Source organism: Periophthalmus magnuspinnatus, chromosome 1, assembly GCF_009829125.3.
Source record: "Periophthalmus magnuspinnatus isolate fPerMag1 chromosome 1, fPerMag1.2.pri, whole genome shotgun sequence".
NCBI classification, from domain to species: domain Eukaryota; kingdom Metazoa; phylum Chordata; class Actinopteri; order Gobiiformes; family Gobiidae; genus Periophthalmus; species Periophthalmus magnuspinnatus.
Genome location: NC_047126.1, coordinates 21,057,079 through 21,074,053, shown reverse-complemented (window position 1 = coordinate 21,074,053; position 16,975 = coordinate 21,057,079). Strand labels below are relative to the sequence as shown.

The 16,975-nt window shown below is 39.0% G+C and overlaps 2 protein-coding genes across 2 annotated transcripts in view; one reads left to right on the top strand and one right to left on the bottom strand.

The window, feature by feature from the left end:
• The window catches only part of si:dkey-28b4.8 (sarcoplasmic/endoplasmic reticulum calcium ATPase 2), a 39,880-nt gene extending 24,580 nt beyond the window's left edge, over positions 1-15,300 (top strand). The window contains exons 18-24 of the mRNA XM_033966451.2: positions 593-813; positions 2,350-2,552; positions 3,150-3,235; positions 4,365-4,498; positions 4,844-4,961; positions 12,546-12,680; positions 13,380-15,300. Of these exons, the coding sequence (XP_033822342.1) occupies positions 593-813; positions 2,350-2,552; positions 3,150-3,235; positions 4,365-4,498; positions 4,844-4,961; positions 12,546-12,680; positions 13,380-13,550 (1,068 nt within the window). The 3' untranslated portion in view covers positions 13,551-15,300. The remainder of the gene's footprint in view (positions 1-592; positions 814-2,349; positions 2,553-3,149; positions 3,236-4,364; positions 4,499-4,843; positions 4,962-12,545; positions 12,681-13,379) is intronic.
• Positions 1-16,975, bottom strand: part of tmx2b (thioredoxin-related transmembrane protein 2b) — a 157,917-nt gene that overhangs the window by 81,768 nt on the left and 59,174 nt on the right. The gene's annotated exons all lie outside the window — the stretch shown is intronic.

Genomic DNA, 16,975 nt, shown 5'->3' with positions numbered 1-16,975 from the left:
TTAATAAGCCCAAAGGGCAGTATGTGGCCCCCGGGCCGTAGTTTACCCATGTCTGCTCTAATATTTCGTTGCACCTCTTTTAGCATTCGCTGGGGCATTGTTTCGATTTCGCTTCTGCAATGTCACAAGATTTATTTCCATCCAGTGTTGCATTAATTTTTTACCAAGATCTTGCATTGATGATGGCAGAGCCTTCTCCAGCACAAAGATTCTAAATGGGGTTAAGGTCTGGACTCTGGTGGCCAATCAATGTGTGAAAAATTATGTCTCATGATACCTGACTCACTCTTTCACAATTTGAGCCTGATGAATCCTGGCAGTGTCATCTTGGAATATGCCCGTGCCATCAGGGAAGAAAAAAATCCATTGATGGAATAACCTGGTCATTCAGTATATTCAGGTGTCAGCTGACCTCATTCTTTGAGCACAGACTGTTGCTGAACCTAGACCTGACCAACTACAGCAACCCCAGATCATTTGCTTAGTTAATTCCAGGTGGCGACTTTTTTTTGCCAGGCGTTGTATCCTATTGTTTAGTGTGTGTTTTTTATTTTTTTAATTAAAGTCCTCTCTTCTACTCTTGTTTCTTCAGACAGGTGACGGAGTGAACGATGCCCCCGCGCTGAAGAAGGCAGAGATCGGTATTGCCATGGGCAGTGGCACTGCTGTGGCCAAGTCTGCTTCCGAGATGATTCTGGCCGACGATAACTTCTCAACCATAGTAGCGGCAGTGGAGGAGGGACGTGCCATCTACAACAACATGAAGCAGTTCATCCGATACCTTATCTCCTCCAACATCGGAGAAGTCGTCTGGTAAGTGCCACTATTATTATTTTATTATCCTCAATCAACTTCCATCATGTAATTTCTGATGGTTCAGCTAGTGCTTCCACAGTGTAAAAAAAACAAACAAAAAACACTATTTCGATCCTAAGGAAAAGGCTAAATAGCACGTTAATTTCAAAACAAAACACTCTTCTCCTCTTCTCTTTAATATTACTATGAGGTCTTTTATCAGTTCAGATATACACTGCGTTCCAAATTATTGCGCAAATGATACTTTTCTGTCATTTATATTGACAATTTGGCAACATCAGTCATCATAATTTTCAAGTCATCAAACTTTAGAGTACAGTTTGAATGTTATTGAACAAATTATTATGCACAACAGAGTTTCAAACCACGTTATTGTTGTAAAGAATTGAAAATGGTCATTTGTTTATTTTTCAATTAGAAGCATTAGCATATTATGGAAAACAAAAGCTATTTTAATTAAAACATCTTAACAGGTCAGGTTACATTTTAACATAGGATGACTTATTCGATTGGAGCTTCACAATTCTTGTGAGTTTGTGGAGAATTTGAATTTCTTTGCAGGATGTCAGAATAGCCTCTCAGAGCTGCTGTTTATATGTGAACTGCCTCGCGCCTTCATAGAGCTTTCGCTTGAGGATGCTCCAGAGGTTCTCAATAGGGTTGAGGTCAGGGGACGATGGGGGCCCACCATGAGTTTCTCTTCTTTTATGCCCATAGCAGTCAATGATGCAGAGGTATTCCTTGCAGCATGAGATTGTGCATTGTTATGCATGAAGATGCTTTTGCTATGGAAAACGCGGTTCTTCTTTTTGCACCATGGAAGAATGTGGTCAGTCAGAAACTTCACATACTTTATAGAGGTCATTTTCACACCTTCAGGGACTCTAAAGAGGCCGACCAGCTCTCTCCCCATGATTCCAGCCTAAAACATGACTCTGCCACCTCCTTGCTGATGCTGCAGCAAGGAGACGGCGCACCTTCCACCACTTCATCCATCTGGGCCATCCAAGGTTGCGCAGCACCTATCAGTGAACAACACTGTTTGAAAATTAGTCTTCATGTATTTCTGGGTCTACTGGGTCCGTATTCTGATTGTGAGCATTGGTTAAGGGTGGCCGAATAGAAGGTTTAAGTACAACTGCAAGCCTCTGGAGGATGCTACACCTTAATGTTCGTGGGACTCCAGGGGGGGCACCAGCAGCTTCAAATATCTGTTTGCTGCTTTGTAATGGCATTTTAGCAGCTGTTCTCGTAATCCGATGTATTTGTCTGTGTGCTCTGAATCAGCTACCAATCTCTTAATAGTATGATGATCACACCAAGGTTTTCATACCTCGTCCAAGGAATTTAACTGTCTCTCTCTGCCCCCTTTTCTCATTCACTCTCTGCCTCTCTTTCTCTCTCTCCCTTCCCCCCTGTCTCTGCCTCTCTCTCTCTCTCTCTCTCTCTCTCTCTGCCTCTCTCTCTGCCTCTCTCTCTGCCTCTCTGTGTGTGCCTCTCTGTCTCTGCCTCTCTGTGTGTGCCTCTCTGCAGCATCTTCCTCACAGCGGCCTTGGGAATGCCTGAAGCCCTGATTCCAGTACAGTTGTTGTGGGTGAACTTGGTCACTGATGGTTTTCCGGCCACAGCTCTGGGCTTTAACCCTCCAGACCTGGACATCATGTCACGGCCTCCTCGCTCTCCAAAGGAACCACTCATCTCTGGGTGGCTTTTCTGTCGATACCTCATTATCGGCTGTGAGTCTATAGATGTACAATTACATGTAAACACTCATAAAAACTGGCCCTTAGACAAATATAAACATAGACAGTAAATGTACAATTGTTTAAAGCCTAGATATTTACCTTGAAAATACCTTCATTTGTAATTGAAAAAATATATTAAAAGAAATTCAGTGATTTGAGATGATTTTGTTGCATATACTGAATGTATGCATGTATGTATGTATGTATGAGTTTTGTTGAGCCTAGTCTCACCTGATGCTTGTTCATGTTTTAAGTTTCTACTTTAAGTTAGAATTGAATTGAAACCTAATGATCACCTGCTTGATACCATGAAGATTGTCATGCTGTTTTAAGTTTAATGCCATGCTGTGGAACATTCCAGGCAAAGTATTAACCTTCTCATAGAGAGAAGCAGCTGGCAGATCCTCTTGCAGAAAATGTACATAGTGTATCGTTAAGATGACTTCTACACTCACAGGCAGCAGGAAGAACTTAGTCAATGTAAAAAGATGACAAAAGCTTTCAGAGGAAATAAAAGCAGATGGCCCGTGTTGGTGCTGTTTTATTTTCTAAACATGCAAGTATGTTCATTCATGTATTTCTCTGTAGGTTATGTTGGAGCAGCCACTGTAGGAGCTGCTGCTTGGTGGTTTATGGCAGCGCATGATGGACCTAAAGTCTCCTTCTATCAGCTGGTAAGACACTTTAACCCATTAACTGAAAACACAACAACATACCTCCAAATCCTTGAGCTAGTCTTGGTCGGGACTACCTTAGCTGAAGATCTGGAGATGGGCCGTGCAGCACCCACTGCTCCTGACAGATTGGTGCCGGCACCATTGAAGGATAGCTCAAATGCAGAGGACAAATTTACTTACACAATAGTGTATCTTAAACTTGTGTAACCATGAGTTTCATAATGATGAAAAATTAGAACTGTTACCATTGCAATTGACAAGTTAAAGCCTCACTGCACCTTATCATATATTATTTCATTCTGGATAGTTTTATTGCACTGAAAAACATGTGCTCTTATCTAAATTTTTGTCAGTCTCGATGATGACAGGTCTACAATCAATCCTGTGGCAGTAAGAGCGTGTGGTGTTGAAGAGAAGGTGCTGCTCACTTTTTTAGCTGAAAGGCTAAGGCTGGCTCAGCGGCAGAGGGAAGGCCTCTGCCTCTGTGTGTGCAGTGCTGTCTGTCCTCACACCCCCTCCCTCTCTCTGATCCAGCCTCAGCTCCTCACTTTCTGCTATTTTCTCTTGTCCTTCTTATCATTATAATCTAAGTTACAGAAAATACATGAGTATTTTCTCATCATTTATGAGTGAAACTTGAGACCTAATTTAGCCCACGGATATCGCATGTGTATCTGCTGACAGTGATAACGTGCGTGTGCATGCTTATAGTCCCTTGAACCAAGATCCAATCGAAAATCGAGATAGGTGAATATAGGGAAAAAAACGTTTTTCCCATATCACCTAGCCCTAGTCAGTACTGTGAGTACCGACTCCACAAGCATCTGCACAAGCCTTACTCTTACTTGCTTGGCTCCATCTACTTGTTTGGCTATAATATTCCACAGTATGGCATAAAAAGTAACTATCTTCTATGGAGAATTATTTTAATCTTCTATTCCCATGGAATCATACAGGTGATGTGCCACATACAGTAGAAAGCTCTGCAGTGTTGGCTTGAAAACAAAATATTATATGTCCTCAAAATGTCCCCTTTATCAGGAACATGAAATCCATGAATAGCCAGCTACTGCCTGTGCCCATATTGCAAATGAATATGACGTAAACCTGTGATTTCTGCCCTCAGTCTCATTACCTCCAGTGCAGTGAGGGCCATGAGGATTTTGCTGGAGTACAGTGCTCTGTGTTTGAGTCTCCGATGCCTATGACCATGGCTCTGTCTGTGCTGGTCACCATCGAGATGTGCAATGCCCTCAACAGGTAAGTACTCAAAGCTGTCACACAGCAGCCACTGCATAATGCCTCAATTACCTTTATTTTTTGCCAATTCTAGCAAGCAATTTTCAGGTTTTTAAACTTCCTTTAGACAGGTTAGCCTTGTCAATTCATGTGAAAGTAAAAAGTATCTGTGTACAAAAAACTCTGAGCAGAGGGCGCAAGTATGGGGCATATGAAAGGGGGACAAAAAATGTAAAGCTTACAAAGAAAATAAACTTGTTTTATTTATTTATTTGAATGAACATTTGTTAGATTATAAAATATAAATTTGGTTAGATCAAATTTCAAAGGATGCAACTGTATATCCTTTTCTCTGTTTGTGTGTAGTCTTTCAGAAAACCAGTCCCTGCTGAAGATGCCTCCCTGGTCAAACCCGTGGCTGATGGGAGCCATCTGTCTGTCCATGGCTCTGCACTTCCTCATCCTCTATGTCGACCCGCTGCCCGTGAGTTTATAGAGGGTTAAATATTATTATATTAAAATCATATTGTTAGGGGGGCGCTAGTGAGCAGGCAATGGAGTAGGTTGGAAGTTTAGTGTGCTCTGCACGTATTTGCAAAAAAAGCCGTTTTATTTGGCGTATGACTATAACTTTAACATATGTGTACTTTCTAAAACTCTGATACAACATTTGAGCTTCCATCCACGGGTGTAAATGGCGAATAATCTGCGCAAATACAAGTATACGGGCAAGACCGCTGCTACCGCTGCTAGCAACACGAGTTCCGCTGCATCTAACATCGCACCTAGCACCGCACCTAGCATGCCATCGGAGGAGCTAACGGAGCCAGCGGAGCGGAGTGGCCAACCCGCGCCAGCCGCGCTGGATCTCAAAACTGAAATACTATCCTCTATCAAGACCGAGATGGCTGCACTCTTTCAAAGTGAGCTTGCAAAGATCATTGCAAAGGAGTTTGGTGATGTTAAAACGGAGATGATGCAGATAGTCAGGTCTGAAATAGCTAGCAGCACTACGATTCTGCGCTCCCAGTTAGACACAATCCAGTCTACGGTGTCTGATATGGAGCAGGGACTTTCGGGATGTTCTGACCAAATCGTAACATTACAAGACTCCGTCCAGCAACTGGAGAAAAAGTGGCGGTTCTTCAGGATAAGTGTTTGGACATGGAGGGACGAATGCGCAGATCAAATATTCGTATACTGAATGTAGCCGAAGAATCCCCGAGTACACCAGTATCAGTATCTAAATTGCTCAGAGAGATACTGAAAATGGATAAGGATGTTCTGATTGACAGATCCCACCGCACCGCGCCGTCGAATCGAGTAAAGGGTAAGTCCAGAGCGATCATAGCCAAACTACACTACTATCAAGATTGTCTCGACATCCTCCGCCGTGCCCGGGATGCTGGTCCTCTCCTCCACAATGATTCCACCATCCTCATCTTCCCCGACTACCCGCCGAGTGTGGCTCATGCCAGATCGGCCTTTAATGACGTCAGAAAACTCCTACGTGGACGGGACAACGGCTGTGTCCCAATTCGCCCACCTGGCCTTAGAATCACCATTGGAAGGGCGGTTCGAAGGGCAGTGACGTAATTTCCGGCGCGACAAGGGCTGTCCCATTTCAACCCACCCTACTGAATGCGGCCGACAAACCTGCCCTTCCCTTTGCACCGTTTCCATGGAGATCGGACGTATCCGAAGCCTGCATCCGTGCACACTTCACGCACTTCTATATCCCGTCATGCACCGCGCCTACGCAAAAAAGAGAAGAAAATGTCCGTTGCGCAATATACGTTCAAATGTTCGTACTGGTTTACCTCATCTACAACAGAGCGACATGAAACTGTTAAATCTGAATAAAGATCTGTACAGTGTGTGTGATGATTAAAAAGGAGTTACATGGAATAAAGGAATGTGCAGTTATTGCTAGACAATAAGAGACATTATTATCATTAGAAATTATTATTGCAATAAGAATAATGTAAGAATGTTCGTTTCTACTGTAAGCGTCAAAGACCAAGAGACTGAAACATAAAGTCAGAAGAGTTTAATGAGTTTCACACAGGTAATGTGAACAATGAAGCAACGGACTCTGAGGAAAGGACAGAACAGAGTCCTGAGACGTGCACAAAATCTTCATGAGTTCCGGTACATTCCATAGGTCTGCACTCCCTCGTGGGCATGTGTCATTTACTTTCGTGTTAGTAAATCAAGACACTAGTTTGATGTAGCGCTGCACTGCTAGAAAATACCTTATAATAATCAGATGAAAAGAACTGGCACGGCATAGAAGGGAAACAGTGCCCTCTACTGTTATTAAAGTGGTGTAGCCACTGGCCAAAATACCGAACCATTAAACTGCAATATCCCACTATATGTACACCTAATCAGTGTTCTCTGGTTTATAGACTATGAATGTAGAAATGATATTGTTACCTCTGTCTCTGTTATTACGTTTTCACAAGGTATATTTTGTTTAAGTTATGAAGTAGCTACAATTGAGTAAAAAAAACACCTCGAACGTTATATTTGCCTATTGATATTCAATCTAAAAAAACACATCGACATCTTGACTTTTCTTCTATTAAATAATAAATCATTAAAAACAACGTATGTAATGTACGTATCGTACGCTCAAAGACAGCGGTGGAAGTGCGGAAGAGTACTTCGTAAGGACCCTTGAAGGGTGCATTTGGCGAATTGAGACACAGCCAACGTGCGCTACGGGATCCTCCACCCGGCTCTGCTGCGGATCACCCATGATGGTGTCGAAAAGCGCTTTCGGGATGCAGCGGAGGCCATGGCATATGTGAGGAATAACATTCTGTGAGGGAGCTCCTTTGCTTTCTCTCCTTTGCCGTACCCTTTTGGTTTCACGCAGTATAAGTCAACAATAATTATATGCATATTATATATAATGGCAAATTCAACTGAACGCCAGTCGAATACTGAACTAGTAATTTCTGAAACGTTTTTTTTTTTCTAATTTTAATTTTGTACCTCATCTTGTTTACACCTTTTAGTGCAGAGCAAACTGTTAGGCTAGAGCTCTTACAAACACATAATGTGTGGATTTAGTTGTAAAGGGTTAGTTTATTATCACCATGTTCCTGTTGGTGACAGTTGGGGTGGGGCACCTGTTGCACCTAATGTGAAATTGTTATTATCCGTTTTGTATATTTTTGTGACAGTGACGGGATTTTCTTTTTGTAAATTCTATTATATTATCAGATTGAATGGTTTAATAATATTTTATCTCAAAACATATGGCTAGTCACTTATCGAATACCCAAATTGATATTTGCCAGGTCAATCTTGTTAGCTGGAATGTTAAGTCCTTAAATCACCCAGTAAAACGTAGAAGGGTGCTTACGCATTTGAAGCAATTAGATGTGGACATCGCATTTCTCCAAGAAACCCATTTAGATACATTCGGCCATTCAAAACTTAGAGGAGGATGGGTGGGACAATTATTTCATTCAAATTTTCATTCTAAATCTAGAGGTACAGCTATTCTCATCAAAAAGTCAATTTCTTTTACCATGACAAAAGTAGAAGCTGATTCAGCTGGGCGATATATTATAGTAGTGGGCAGACTAAATAATACCCCTGTTGTCCTAGCGAGCATATATGCTCCTAACTGGGATGATGGCGCCTTCTTTACCGGAATTTTCTCTCGTATACCAAACATAGACACCATCATCTCATTCTCGGAGGCGATATAAACTGTGTGTTATCTCCCTCATTGGATCGAAGTTCACCTAAAACTATCCAACCAGCTCGGTCAACACAAGTGGTTAACCAGCTTCTCAAAACCTATGGAATGACTGATGTTTGGAGATTTCAGAATCCTGGTCGCAGAGGGTACTCTTTCTATTCGCCAGTGCATAAAACATTCTCACGGATTGATTATTTTTTTCTTGACAGCAAGTTACTACCATTAGTTAATAAGTGCGAATATAAAGCAATAGTTATTTCAGATCATGCACCGTTGTTAATGAGCCTAAATATGCCAACTCTAGGCAAAAGATACCGACCATGGAGATTTAATAATTTATTACTTTCTGATGGAGAGTTTGTCAAATTTATTTCAAATGAAATAACTGAATATATATTACGTAATAGTACTCCAGGCATATCCTGTGGTTTAATCTGGGAATCACTAAAAGCTTACCTTAGAGGCCAAATTATATCTTATAGTGCCAAAATTAAAAAAGATCAACATGAGCAGGTTAAAAAGATTGAGGGGGACATTTTGCGGCTAGATGAAGCGTTAGCCAACTCTCCTTCACCTGATTTGGTTAAACAACGCATAGTTCTCCACACTGAATTCAATCTGTTGACAACAAAGCAAACTGAAAACCTTTTAAATAAATGTCGACATAAAATGTATGAACATGGCGAAAAAATAGGTAAAATGTTAGCCCACCAATTGCGTCAACAGCAGGTTGATCAAGCTATTCTTGCTATTAATGGAGAACATGGAGCTAGGTTAACAGATCCTTTGGAGATTAACCGTAGGTTCAGTGAGTATTACACACAACTATATACTTCTGAGTCCCATGGGAATGAATTACTTTTTGACAGTTTTTTCAGGAAACTTAGTCTGCCTACTATTGCTGAGGAATCAGTTCAAGAAATGGAAAGACCCTTCTCGAAAGAAGATTTTTTTGAGGCAGTTGCATCCATGCAAAGCGGGAAATCACCGGGACCAGACGGCTTTACAAGTGAATTTTTCAAAACATTTTCTAATGACCTGGCCCCTATCCTGCTTTCTGTCTATGAGGAGTCATCAATTTCTGGCTCGCTCCCAGAAACTATGAGACAGGCTGTTATATCTCTGATTCACAAAAAAGATAAAAACAAATTGGAATGTGGCTCTTACCGACCCATTTCTCTACTAAATGTAGATAGTAAAATTTTTGCCAAAATTATAGCATGTCGTTTGGAGACCATTCTACCTTCCATTATCTGTGATGATCAGACGGGGTTTATTAGAAATCGCTATTCATTCCATAACATTCGCAGACTCCTAAATATCCTCCACCATCCCACTCCACCTGACACATCAGAAGTAGTTTTGTCACTTGATGCTGAGAAAGCATTTGATCGGGTGGAGTGGGATTATTTGTTCTATACGCTTAAAAAATTTGGCTTTGGGTTAAAGTTTATTTCATGGATACACACTTTATATTTTTCCCCTGTTGCTGCTGTCCGCACAAATGATAATCTGTCACCCTTTTTTAAGCTAGGACGCGGAACAAGGCAAGGCTGCCCCCTATCCCCTTTGTTATTTTCTTTGGTCATTGAACCTTTGGCGATTGCAATACGTAGTGATGCTTCTATTAAAGGTATCCAGAGAGGGGATTTTGAACATAAAGTGTCTTTATATGCGGACGACACCCTTTTGTATGTGTCGGAACCTTTGCGAAGTCTGCCGAATTTACTTACTCTACTGAATGACTTTGGGAAAATATCAGGCTACAAAGTGAATATGCAAAAGAGTGAATTAATGCCCATAAATTCAATAGCATCACAGTCTCTTCTGAGGTCAATGCCATTTAAACTAAGTAAGGATAAATTTAAGTACCTAGGAGTATGGATTACTAATAACTACAAGCACCTATACAAAGCAAATTTTGTTCCATTATTAGATTGCATAAAACGTGACTTTGAACGCTGGAATACATTACCATTATACCTGGGGGGCAGGATAAATGTTATTAAAATGAATGTTTTACCCAAATTTCTATATCTTTTTCAATCGGTTCCTATTTTTTTAACGAAAACCTTTTTCTTAAACTTAGATAACATGGTGTCGTCATTTATATGGAATGGGAAGAATGCGCGTATCCGTAAAAATATTTTACAATACCATAGAAACCATGGAGGATTATCACTACCTAACTTCCAATATTACTACTGGGCTGCCAATATTCGTGCAATGTTGCAGTGGTCAGAGTCTGTATGTAAAAGAGACTCCAAATGGTTGAACCTTGAGAAAATGTCATGTCAAACTGCCTCTTTGCACTCACTGCTTTGTTCAGAGCTACCTTTATCTCAATCATTAGATAAATTTTCTTTAAATCCAGTGGTTAAACATTCATTCAAAATCTGGGCACAATTTAGGAGAAATTTTGGTCTTAAAAATATGTCAATATATGCCCCAACTGTGAAAAACCACATGTTTACTCCATCTGTTATTGATGACTCTTTTACACTATGGGCTACAAATGGTCTAAGGACATTGAAGAACCTGTTTATTGAAGGTCTTTTTGCCTCATTTGAAAGACTGAAAACAAAGTACCATATCCCTGATTCTCATTTCTTCAGGTATCTTCAACTTCGCAGCTTTGTGTCTACCTCATTTACCTGTTTCCCCTCAAGGCCACCAGACTCTCTTCTTGAAAATATTTTGGACTTAAACCCACACTCTAAAGGAATCATTGGTAAAGTCTACACCGTACTCAACTCATATAATGTAGAGCCTCTGTCTCGTGTTAAAATGAAATGGGAAGAGGAACTGGATATAAAACTCTCTGATGATGTTTGGCAATCGGTCTTAGATAATATTCACGAGTCTTCAATTTGCTTAAGACAAAGAGTTATACAATTTAAAGTTGTCCATAGACTACATTGGTCCAAAGTAAAGCTAGCTAAGATCAAACCGGAACTTAATGGTAATTGTGATCGTTGCGAAACTGAGCCAGGGACATTGTCACATATGTTTTGGTTTTGTTCAAAGCTGAGAAACTTTTGGCAGTCCATTTTTAAATTTCTTTCTGAAGCATTAGGACCTAGCTTTGAACCTGAAGCCACAATCGCAATATTCGGTATTTCACTAAAATGTATTCACCTTCATAAGAATTATAAAAAATATAATGGCTTTTGCTACACTCTTGGCTAGAAGATTGATACTGCTCAAGTGGAAGGATAAACGACCTCCAACTTTTAGATTGTGGCTTGACGACCTTGTACACCATTTAACATTAGAGAAAATCAGATTTTCTATAAGAGGCTGCACCAATAAGTTTTTCAGTACTTGGCAACCTGTTTTGAGTAAGATTAGAGATATTGATCCCTCACTCATCTCACAGGAGTAATGGCACTACTGCTTTAGTGGGTAGTATCATATGTATGTTCTTTGTATATATATATATTTTTTATGGTGCAACAGGGTGGGTTTGTTCTGGGGTTTGGATGTTATAGGGGAAAAAGAGAAAAGAATTGTGATGTTTCAAAATTGTTTTTCTAATTGATTGCTTAATAAAAAATACATTGGAAAAAATAAATAAATAAATCATATTGTTAACGATTATCACGATCAGCTTGCCTGACCAGTCCCTTCTACATTCTATTTGAATCCAGAGGGGTCTGGAATCAGACCATGAAAAAGAAAACTCTGTCTGGTTTAAGAACACCACATTTGTAGCACATGTCTCTTAAATACGAAGACATTTCCTTACAATCTCCCCATTCAGAGCAAAATCTACAACTTCTTTTACCCGTGTTTAGTGCTTCAATTGTTAATTCAGCAGAAATCTGTGCTATTTCTTAACCACTCCATTGTGTTATTTTCTTGTCCTTTTTTTACATGTAAGCCGCCATGTTTGTTTTAACACAGACTGTGCATCCCACTGATTGGTTAACCTGCATGGCAATCACAGCTCAAATCAGGGAGACGGGATATGGTTCCAGACACATATCTTTGTAAAGATTTGTTAAAGCGTGTGGTTCTGACTGGCTAGCATAAGTAAATAAAACATTTTTTTGGTCACAATGGCTTCAGAAAGTGGTGCCATTATTCATACCTAAAGACATGTTGTCAGTGGAGAGAACTTAAAGACAAAAGATTAATATGGAGCTAATCCCACACAAATAATCATAAGGTTCAACATATGTGGAGCATAAATATTGATAGTTTTTCAAAAACAGTGTATCTCCCATAGTTATATAGGCCTCTGCCTTCCATCTGAAAATATGCAATTCAAGAATATGCAGCCTGTTTATCTCCTTAGTCCTAGTTCTATCTACTTTGCTCAACTGTTTGTATGTTTTTCCTCAGATGATTTTCCAAATCCGGCCTCTGTCCTGGCCTCAATGGGTGGTGGTGTTGAAGTTGTCTCTTCCAGTGATTTTCATGGACGAAGCACTCAAGTTTTTGGCTAGAAATTACATTGAACCAGGAACACAGATTCAGGTAAAGGTCCTGTGCTGTCTTGGATAAAAGAGATTGTGGAATCCTGTTAGGGCTGGGTGACTTTACCTAAAAATAAAATGGTAGATCTTTTTTTCCCAAAAAAATTTGATTTACAATTTTTCCCCATCTCTACTAAAAATGTTCTGCAAATTACAGCATATTGTTAAAACCAAAGTTGACCTAAGACTGCTTAAACGCAGTCTTAGGTCAAACTCAGACAGAGCGTTGCCATCAATTTATTGTAGTGATAAGTGGGAAACGAACAAGCTTGTTGGTGATCTGTAATTTGTAAAACATAGCCAAACTTCTGTGACGTAATTTACTTCCATATCACCTTACTAAAGAATTTATTTCAAAACAACCAAATTTCTCTCACCTCAGATTAACAGCCTTTAGTGCTTCACACATTGATACTGCAGAAAGGCACGGGCTGTACAGCAAGATCCCCATTTATATCACACATGCTGCAGTTGGTTCTGCTCTATGTTGCACTCACTGCAATGAGGGGCAGTGTCTTGTGTGTCTGCAGAAGCCAATGGGCTACAGGCTGTGCTCCCCCGCCTTTGTTTTAGTTCTGGTTTGGTTTCTTAGCTGGTTTACACCTGATGACACTGGTGAACTTCAGTATTTTCTTCAGTGGAAAAACTCGTAAATAAAAATGAATATTGAAATTGCATTCTCCTTTCCCGTCTCTCTCAGTCCCTGGAGGAGGAGGAAGAGCAGCGGAGGAGAGGAGGAGGGGCGGGCTTTGGCACTTGGATACAGCTGTCGCTAAGAGGGGTGTCCTGGGCGTTCGTGGCTATCGTAGCTCCTTTGGTTTTATGGATCTTCAGCCTGGACTCTGACATCACCAACATCTTCTGGGAGTGAAAAAGTTTAAGTTATATATAATTAATTTGAAAATACAGGAACGGTGATGTGGAGAGGAGCGATTAGAAGAAAATAATTGGTTTAAAAGATTAGTTTATCTACAAGAAATTGAAGGAATGGTAAGTTAAGCATGGACGTTATTTGGTTGTGAGCAAAGGTTTTGAAGTAAATCCAAAAGACAATCACAAATAAAACATTGTACAATTTTGTCACTTTTCATTGTTTTGAAAGGTGCTATGTGTAGCTTTAGCCATTTCCTTCACTACTATTACACAACTGATATTATGCTAGTTAAAGTAGCATTATGTAACTTCTCTGTTGGAGGGTCCATCACCTTGTCTCCATGGAAATTGCCAAGTTTTAAGCCATTTGGTGGAACATTCTAGGCAAAACAACACTGATTCAAAATTGCAATTTCCATAGAGAATAGAAGGTTTCAAACTTTACGTAATACTGATATTTGTAACAAGTGTGAAATTACTTTCTTATAATTTTTTCCAGTATATTTTAATAATGATTTCTAATGCTTATTATTTCAGAAATGTATTATTAAAAGTGCACAGAAGCTTTAGAAAAATTCAGAGTACTGCGGAATGGTTTCAACATTTCAAGTTATATTATCTGTCAGTTGTGAATCAGGAATCTGTTATAACAGAAGTTTGTAAAATAACTACCGTACTACCTTAACTAGAGGAAACTACAATTACTATTACATTTTAAGTTTCTGTGGGAAATGCTACACATAATGCCTTTTAAACCATTTTGCAATCAGTTTATGAACAAAAGGAAAATACAATACAGTACAATTGCACTCAAATCCATTAGCTTTATATCACTGCTAATAATACTAACACTGCTGAAATGTTAAACATAACATCACTGTTTAAAATTCTTATTGAAAAAGCCATTTATTTACATCTGTTTGTTCAACACTAGAGTCAGTCATGGTAATAAGACTTCCTGCTATCTTTTACTCAATAACACCTCTTACTGGAGTGTGCCAGCATAGTCAAAACTCACCAACGTTAAAGCCTATAATGTAACAATATAGGTCTAGTTTTTCACAATATGCTACATGAAAATTAAAGGTGCACTGCTTAACTTTTCTGGAGGAGAGTCCTTAACCTGCTTGTATCATAAAATGTCATAGCTTTTCCTGGAATGTTCCTCATTATAGTATAAACTTGTATATCGTTCATTTATTCAGTTTCAGGCATTTTATTGTCCAAAAAATACTTGGTTTTGGAATCGTGGAGATTACTAAGTTTAATGCCATTTAGAGGAACATTACAGGAAAAAACTAGAATATCTCCCTCCATCCACCAGAAAAGTTTTCTTAAATCCAATGAAATGATTGTATTGATAAAGGGTTGTTTTTTTATTTGATAATCCAGTTTATGTGGGAGGAGAAAGAGTTAAACCACTTTTCTTTTTCTTTTTTTTTTAAATTTAAGCACTGTTTGCCTCATTGTGATTTGAAGCTCATAGTTTTTTCCTGCCTGTTTTTCTATTGTTTTAGCTTGAATTTGTGTCTTAACACGTCGCTTGAAAAATGCAAAAATGGAAAAAGTGTTTATTTTTTTGTATGACACTTAATTTTATGTATTTATATATTTGATTATTAATTGTGTTATTATCATTATTTATTTGTAGGTCAGCGTGTCATAGGATAGTAGTGGAATAAGACTTGATGTGTTGAAGGTTCTTTGAAAGTTGTGTTTAAATAAAGGTGGAAAGGGGATTTTGAATATTCTGATGTCCATGGTCTCTGTACATCATTAATTGATGCTTAAAGGTGCAACATGTAACGTTTCTGATGAGGGAGTCCACCATCTGCATGTCTCCAAGGAGATGTTATTGCTTTGCCTGGAATGTTTCACAGTATGGCATTCAACTTATCTATCTTTAATTTTATGTGTTTTATTACTAAAAAAATCTGTGAGTAGGGTTGCAACTCCTCAAATCTGATCTGTAACTTGGCCTGGTGGTGTTATCTGCTTGTCTCCACAGAAGTAGAAAAGTTTGCCTTTTTATTGTCAAATTCCTTGGAATGTAATAAAGACATGATGGGAGTAACGTAGAACTAAACCAGAACTGAGCCAGGACTAAACCAGGGACTACTATAGGAGAGAGCAGGAACATGGATTTAAACCAGGTCTACACAAGGACTCCCTAATAAACCTGACACAAAATACTTGATCCACTTTATCCCAGTCCAGAACCATAGTCTCTGATTGAAGGTACACATTTTTAAGTTAAAAAAAATTAAATCTGTTATTATCTTCTGTGTCAGATAATAACAGAGACATGCATTCAATCTAGTATTTCCTTTGCTTAATGTTTTTCACATCTACCACATGAGGGCACCAATAATCCATATTACTGCTTCAGTCTCATTCAAACCAGTTTCTGTAATACACAGAGGAGCACAGTATTTGAACTGCACACAAATATTTCCTCTGTCAGTGCCAGATTTCCTAAAATATTTCTAGAAAATTAAAACTAGCATCTATATTAGAGATTCTCAAGTTATTCCCACTAATTACCACCAAGCCTTTTTTAGCCTTCTAAATGCCACCAGATCTAAACCATGTAATCTACAAAAGGACTATTCTTGGTCTAAAACAGGACTACACACTTGCTATATTAGTTCTAAACAAGGACTAAACCAAAGGAGAACAGGAATGTGAACTAAATTGACTCTAAACCACCTAAATGGAGCTATGTGATAGTATTTTATGACCACTGGACTATTGACACTTTGCAGCTGATGATCATTAACATGCCGCTAACTGTAGACACTGCTCTGTCTGAAGCTCTGTTACTCAAGTTCGATTTTAATGTGAGTATTGTGTATTGTACACCATTGAAGGTCCTGAGTGTGATTCCTGGACCGGTGAGGACATTTTTGTGTGGAGTTTGTTTTATTTGTGTCTACACAGGTTTCCTCAGGGCACTGCTGGGTTTCAATACAATAGGAATAAATTAGGTTAAAGCCATAGTGCAGAACCTTTTTGACAAATATACTGAAATATACGCATAGTTGGGGTTTTTTTTTGTTTGTTTTTTGTTTTTTTCTTCATTATAGATCGAAAAACATGTGTCCTTACTGTGAGCTCCTCCTCCTTGTTTGTATGGAAATGTTGTTCCTTTGACTATAATACTCCACAGTATGGCATAAAACATATCTATCTTCATGGAGAATGTTCCAAGGTATGTTTTAATGTTTTATTTTTATATAATCATGCAGGTGATGTACCACTATCTACCATTGCGTACTATTTAAGAAAATGGTGTTAGTTCACATGATTCATAGCAGTAATGTAGCCTATTGGATGAAGCATAGCATAGTAAATATAATTTGTATTGGAGATATGGTAGTGCTAGTAGTATCTGTAGATTAAAGCCTTTGTAGAAGCAATCAT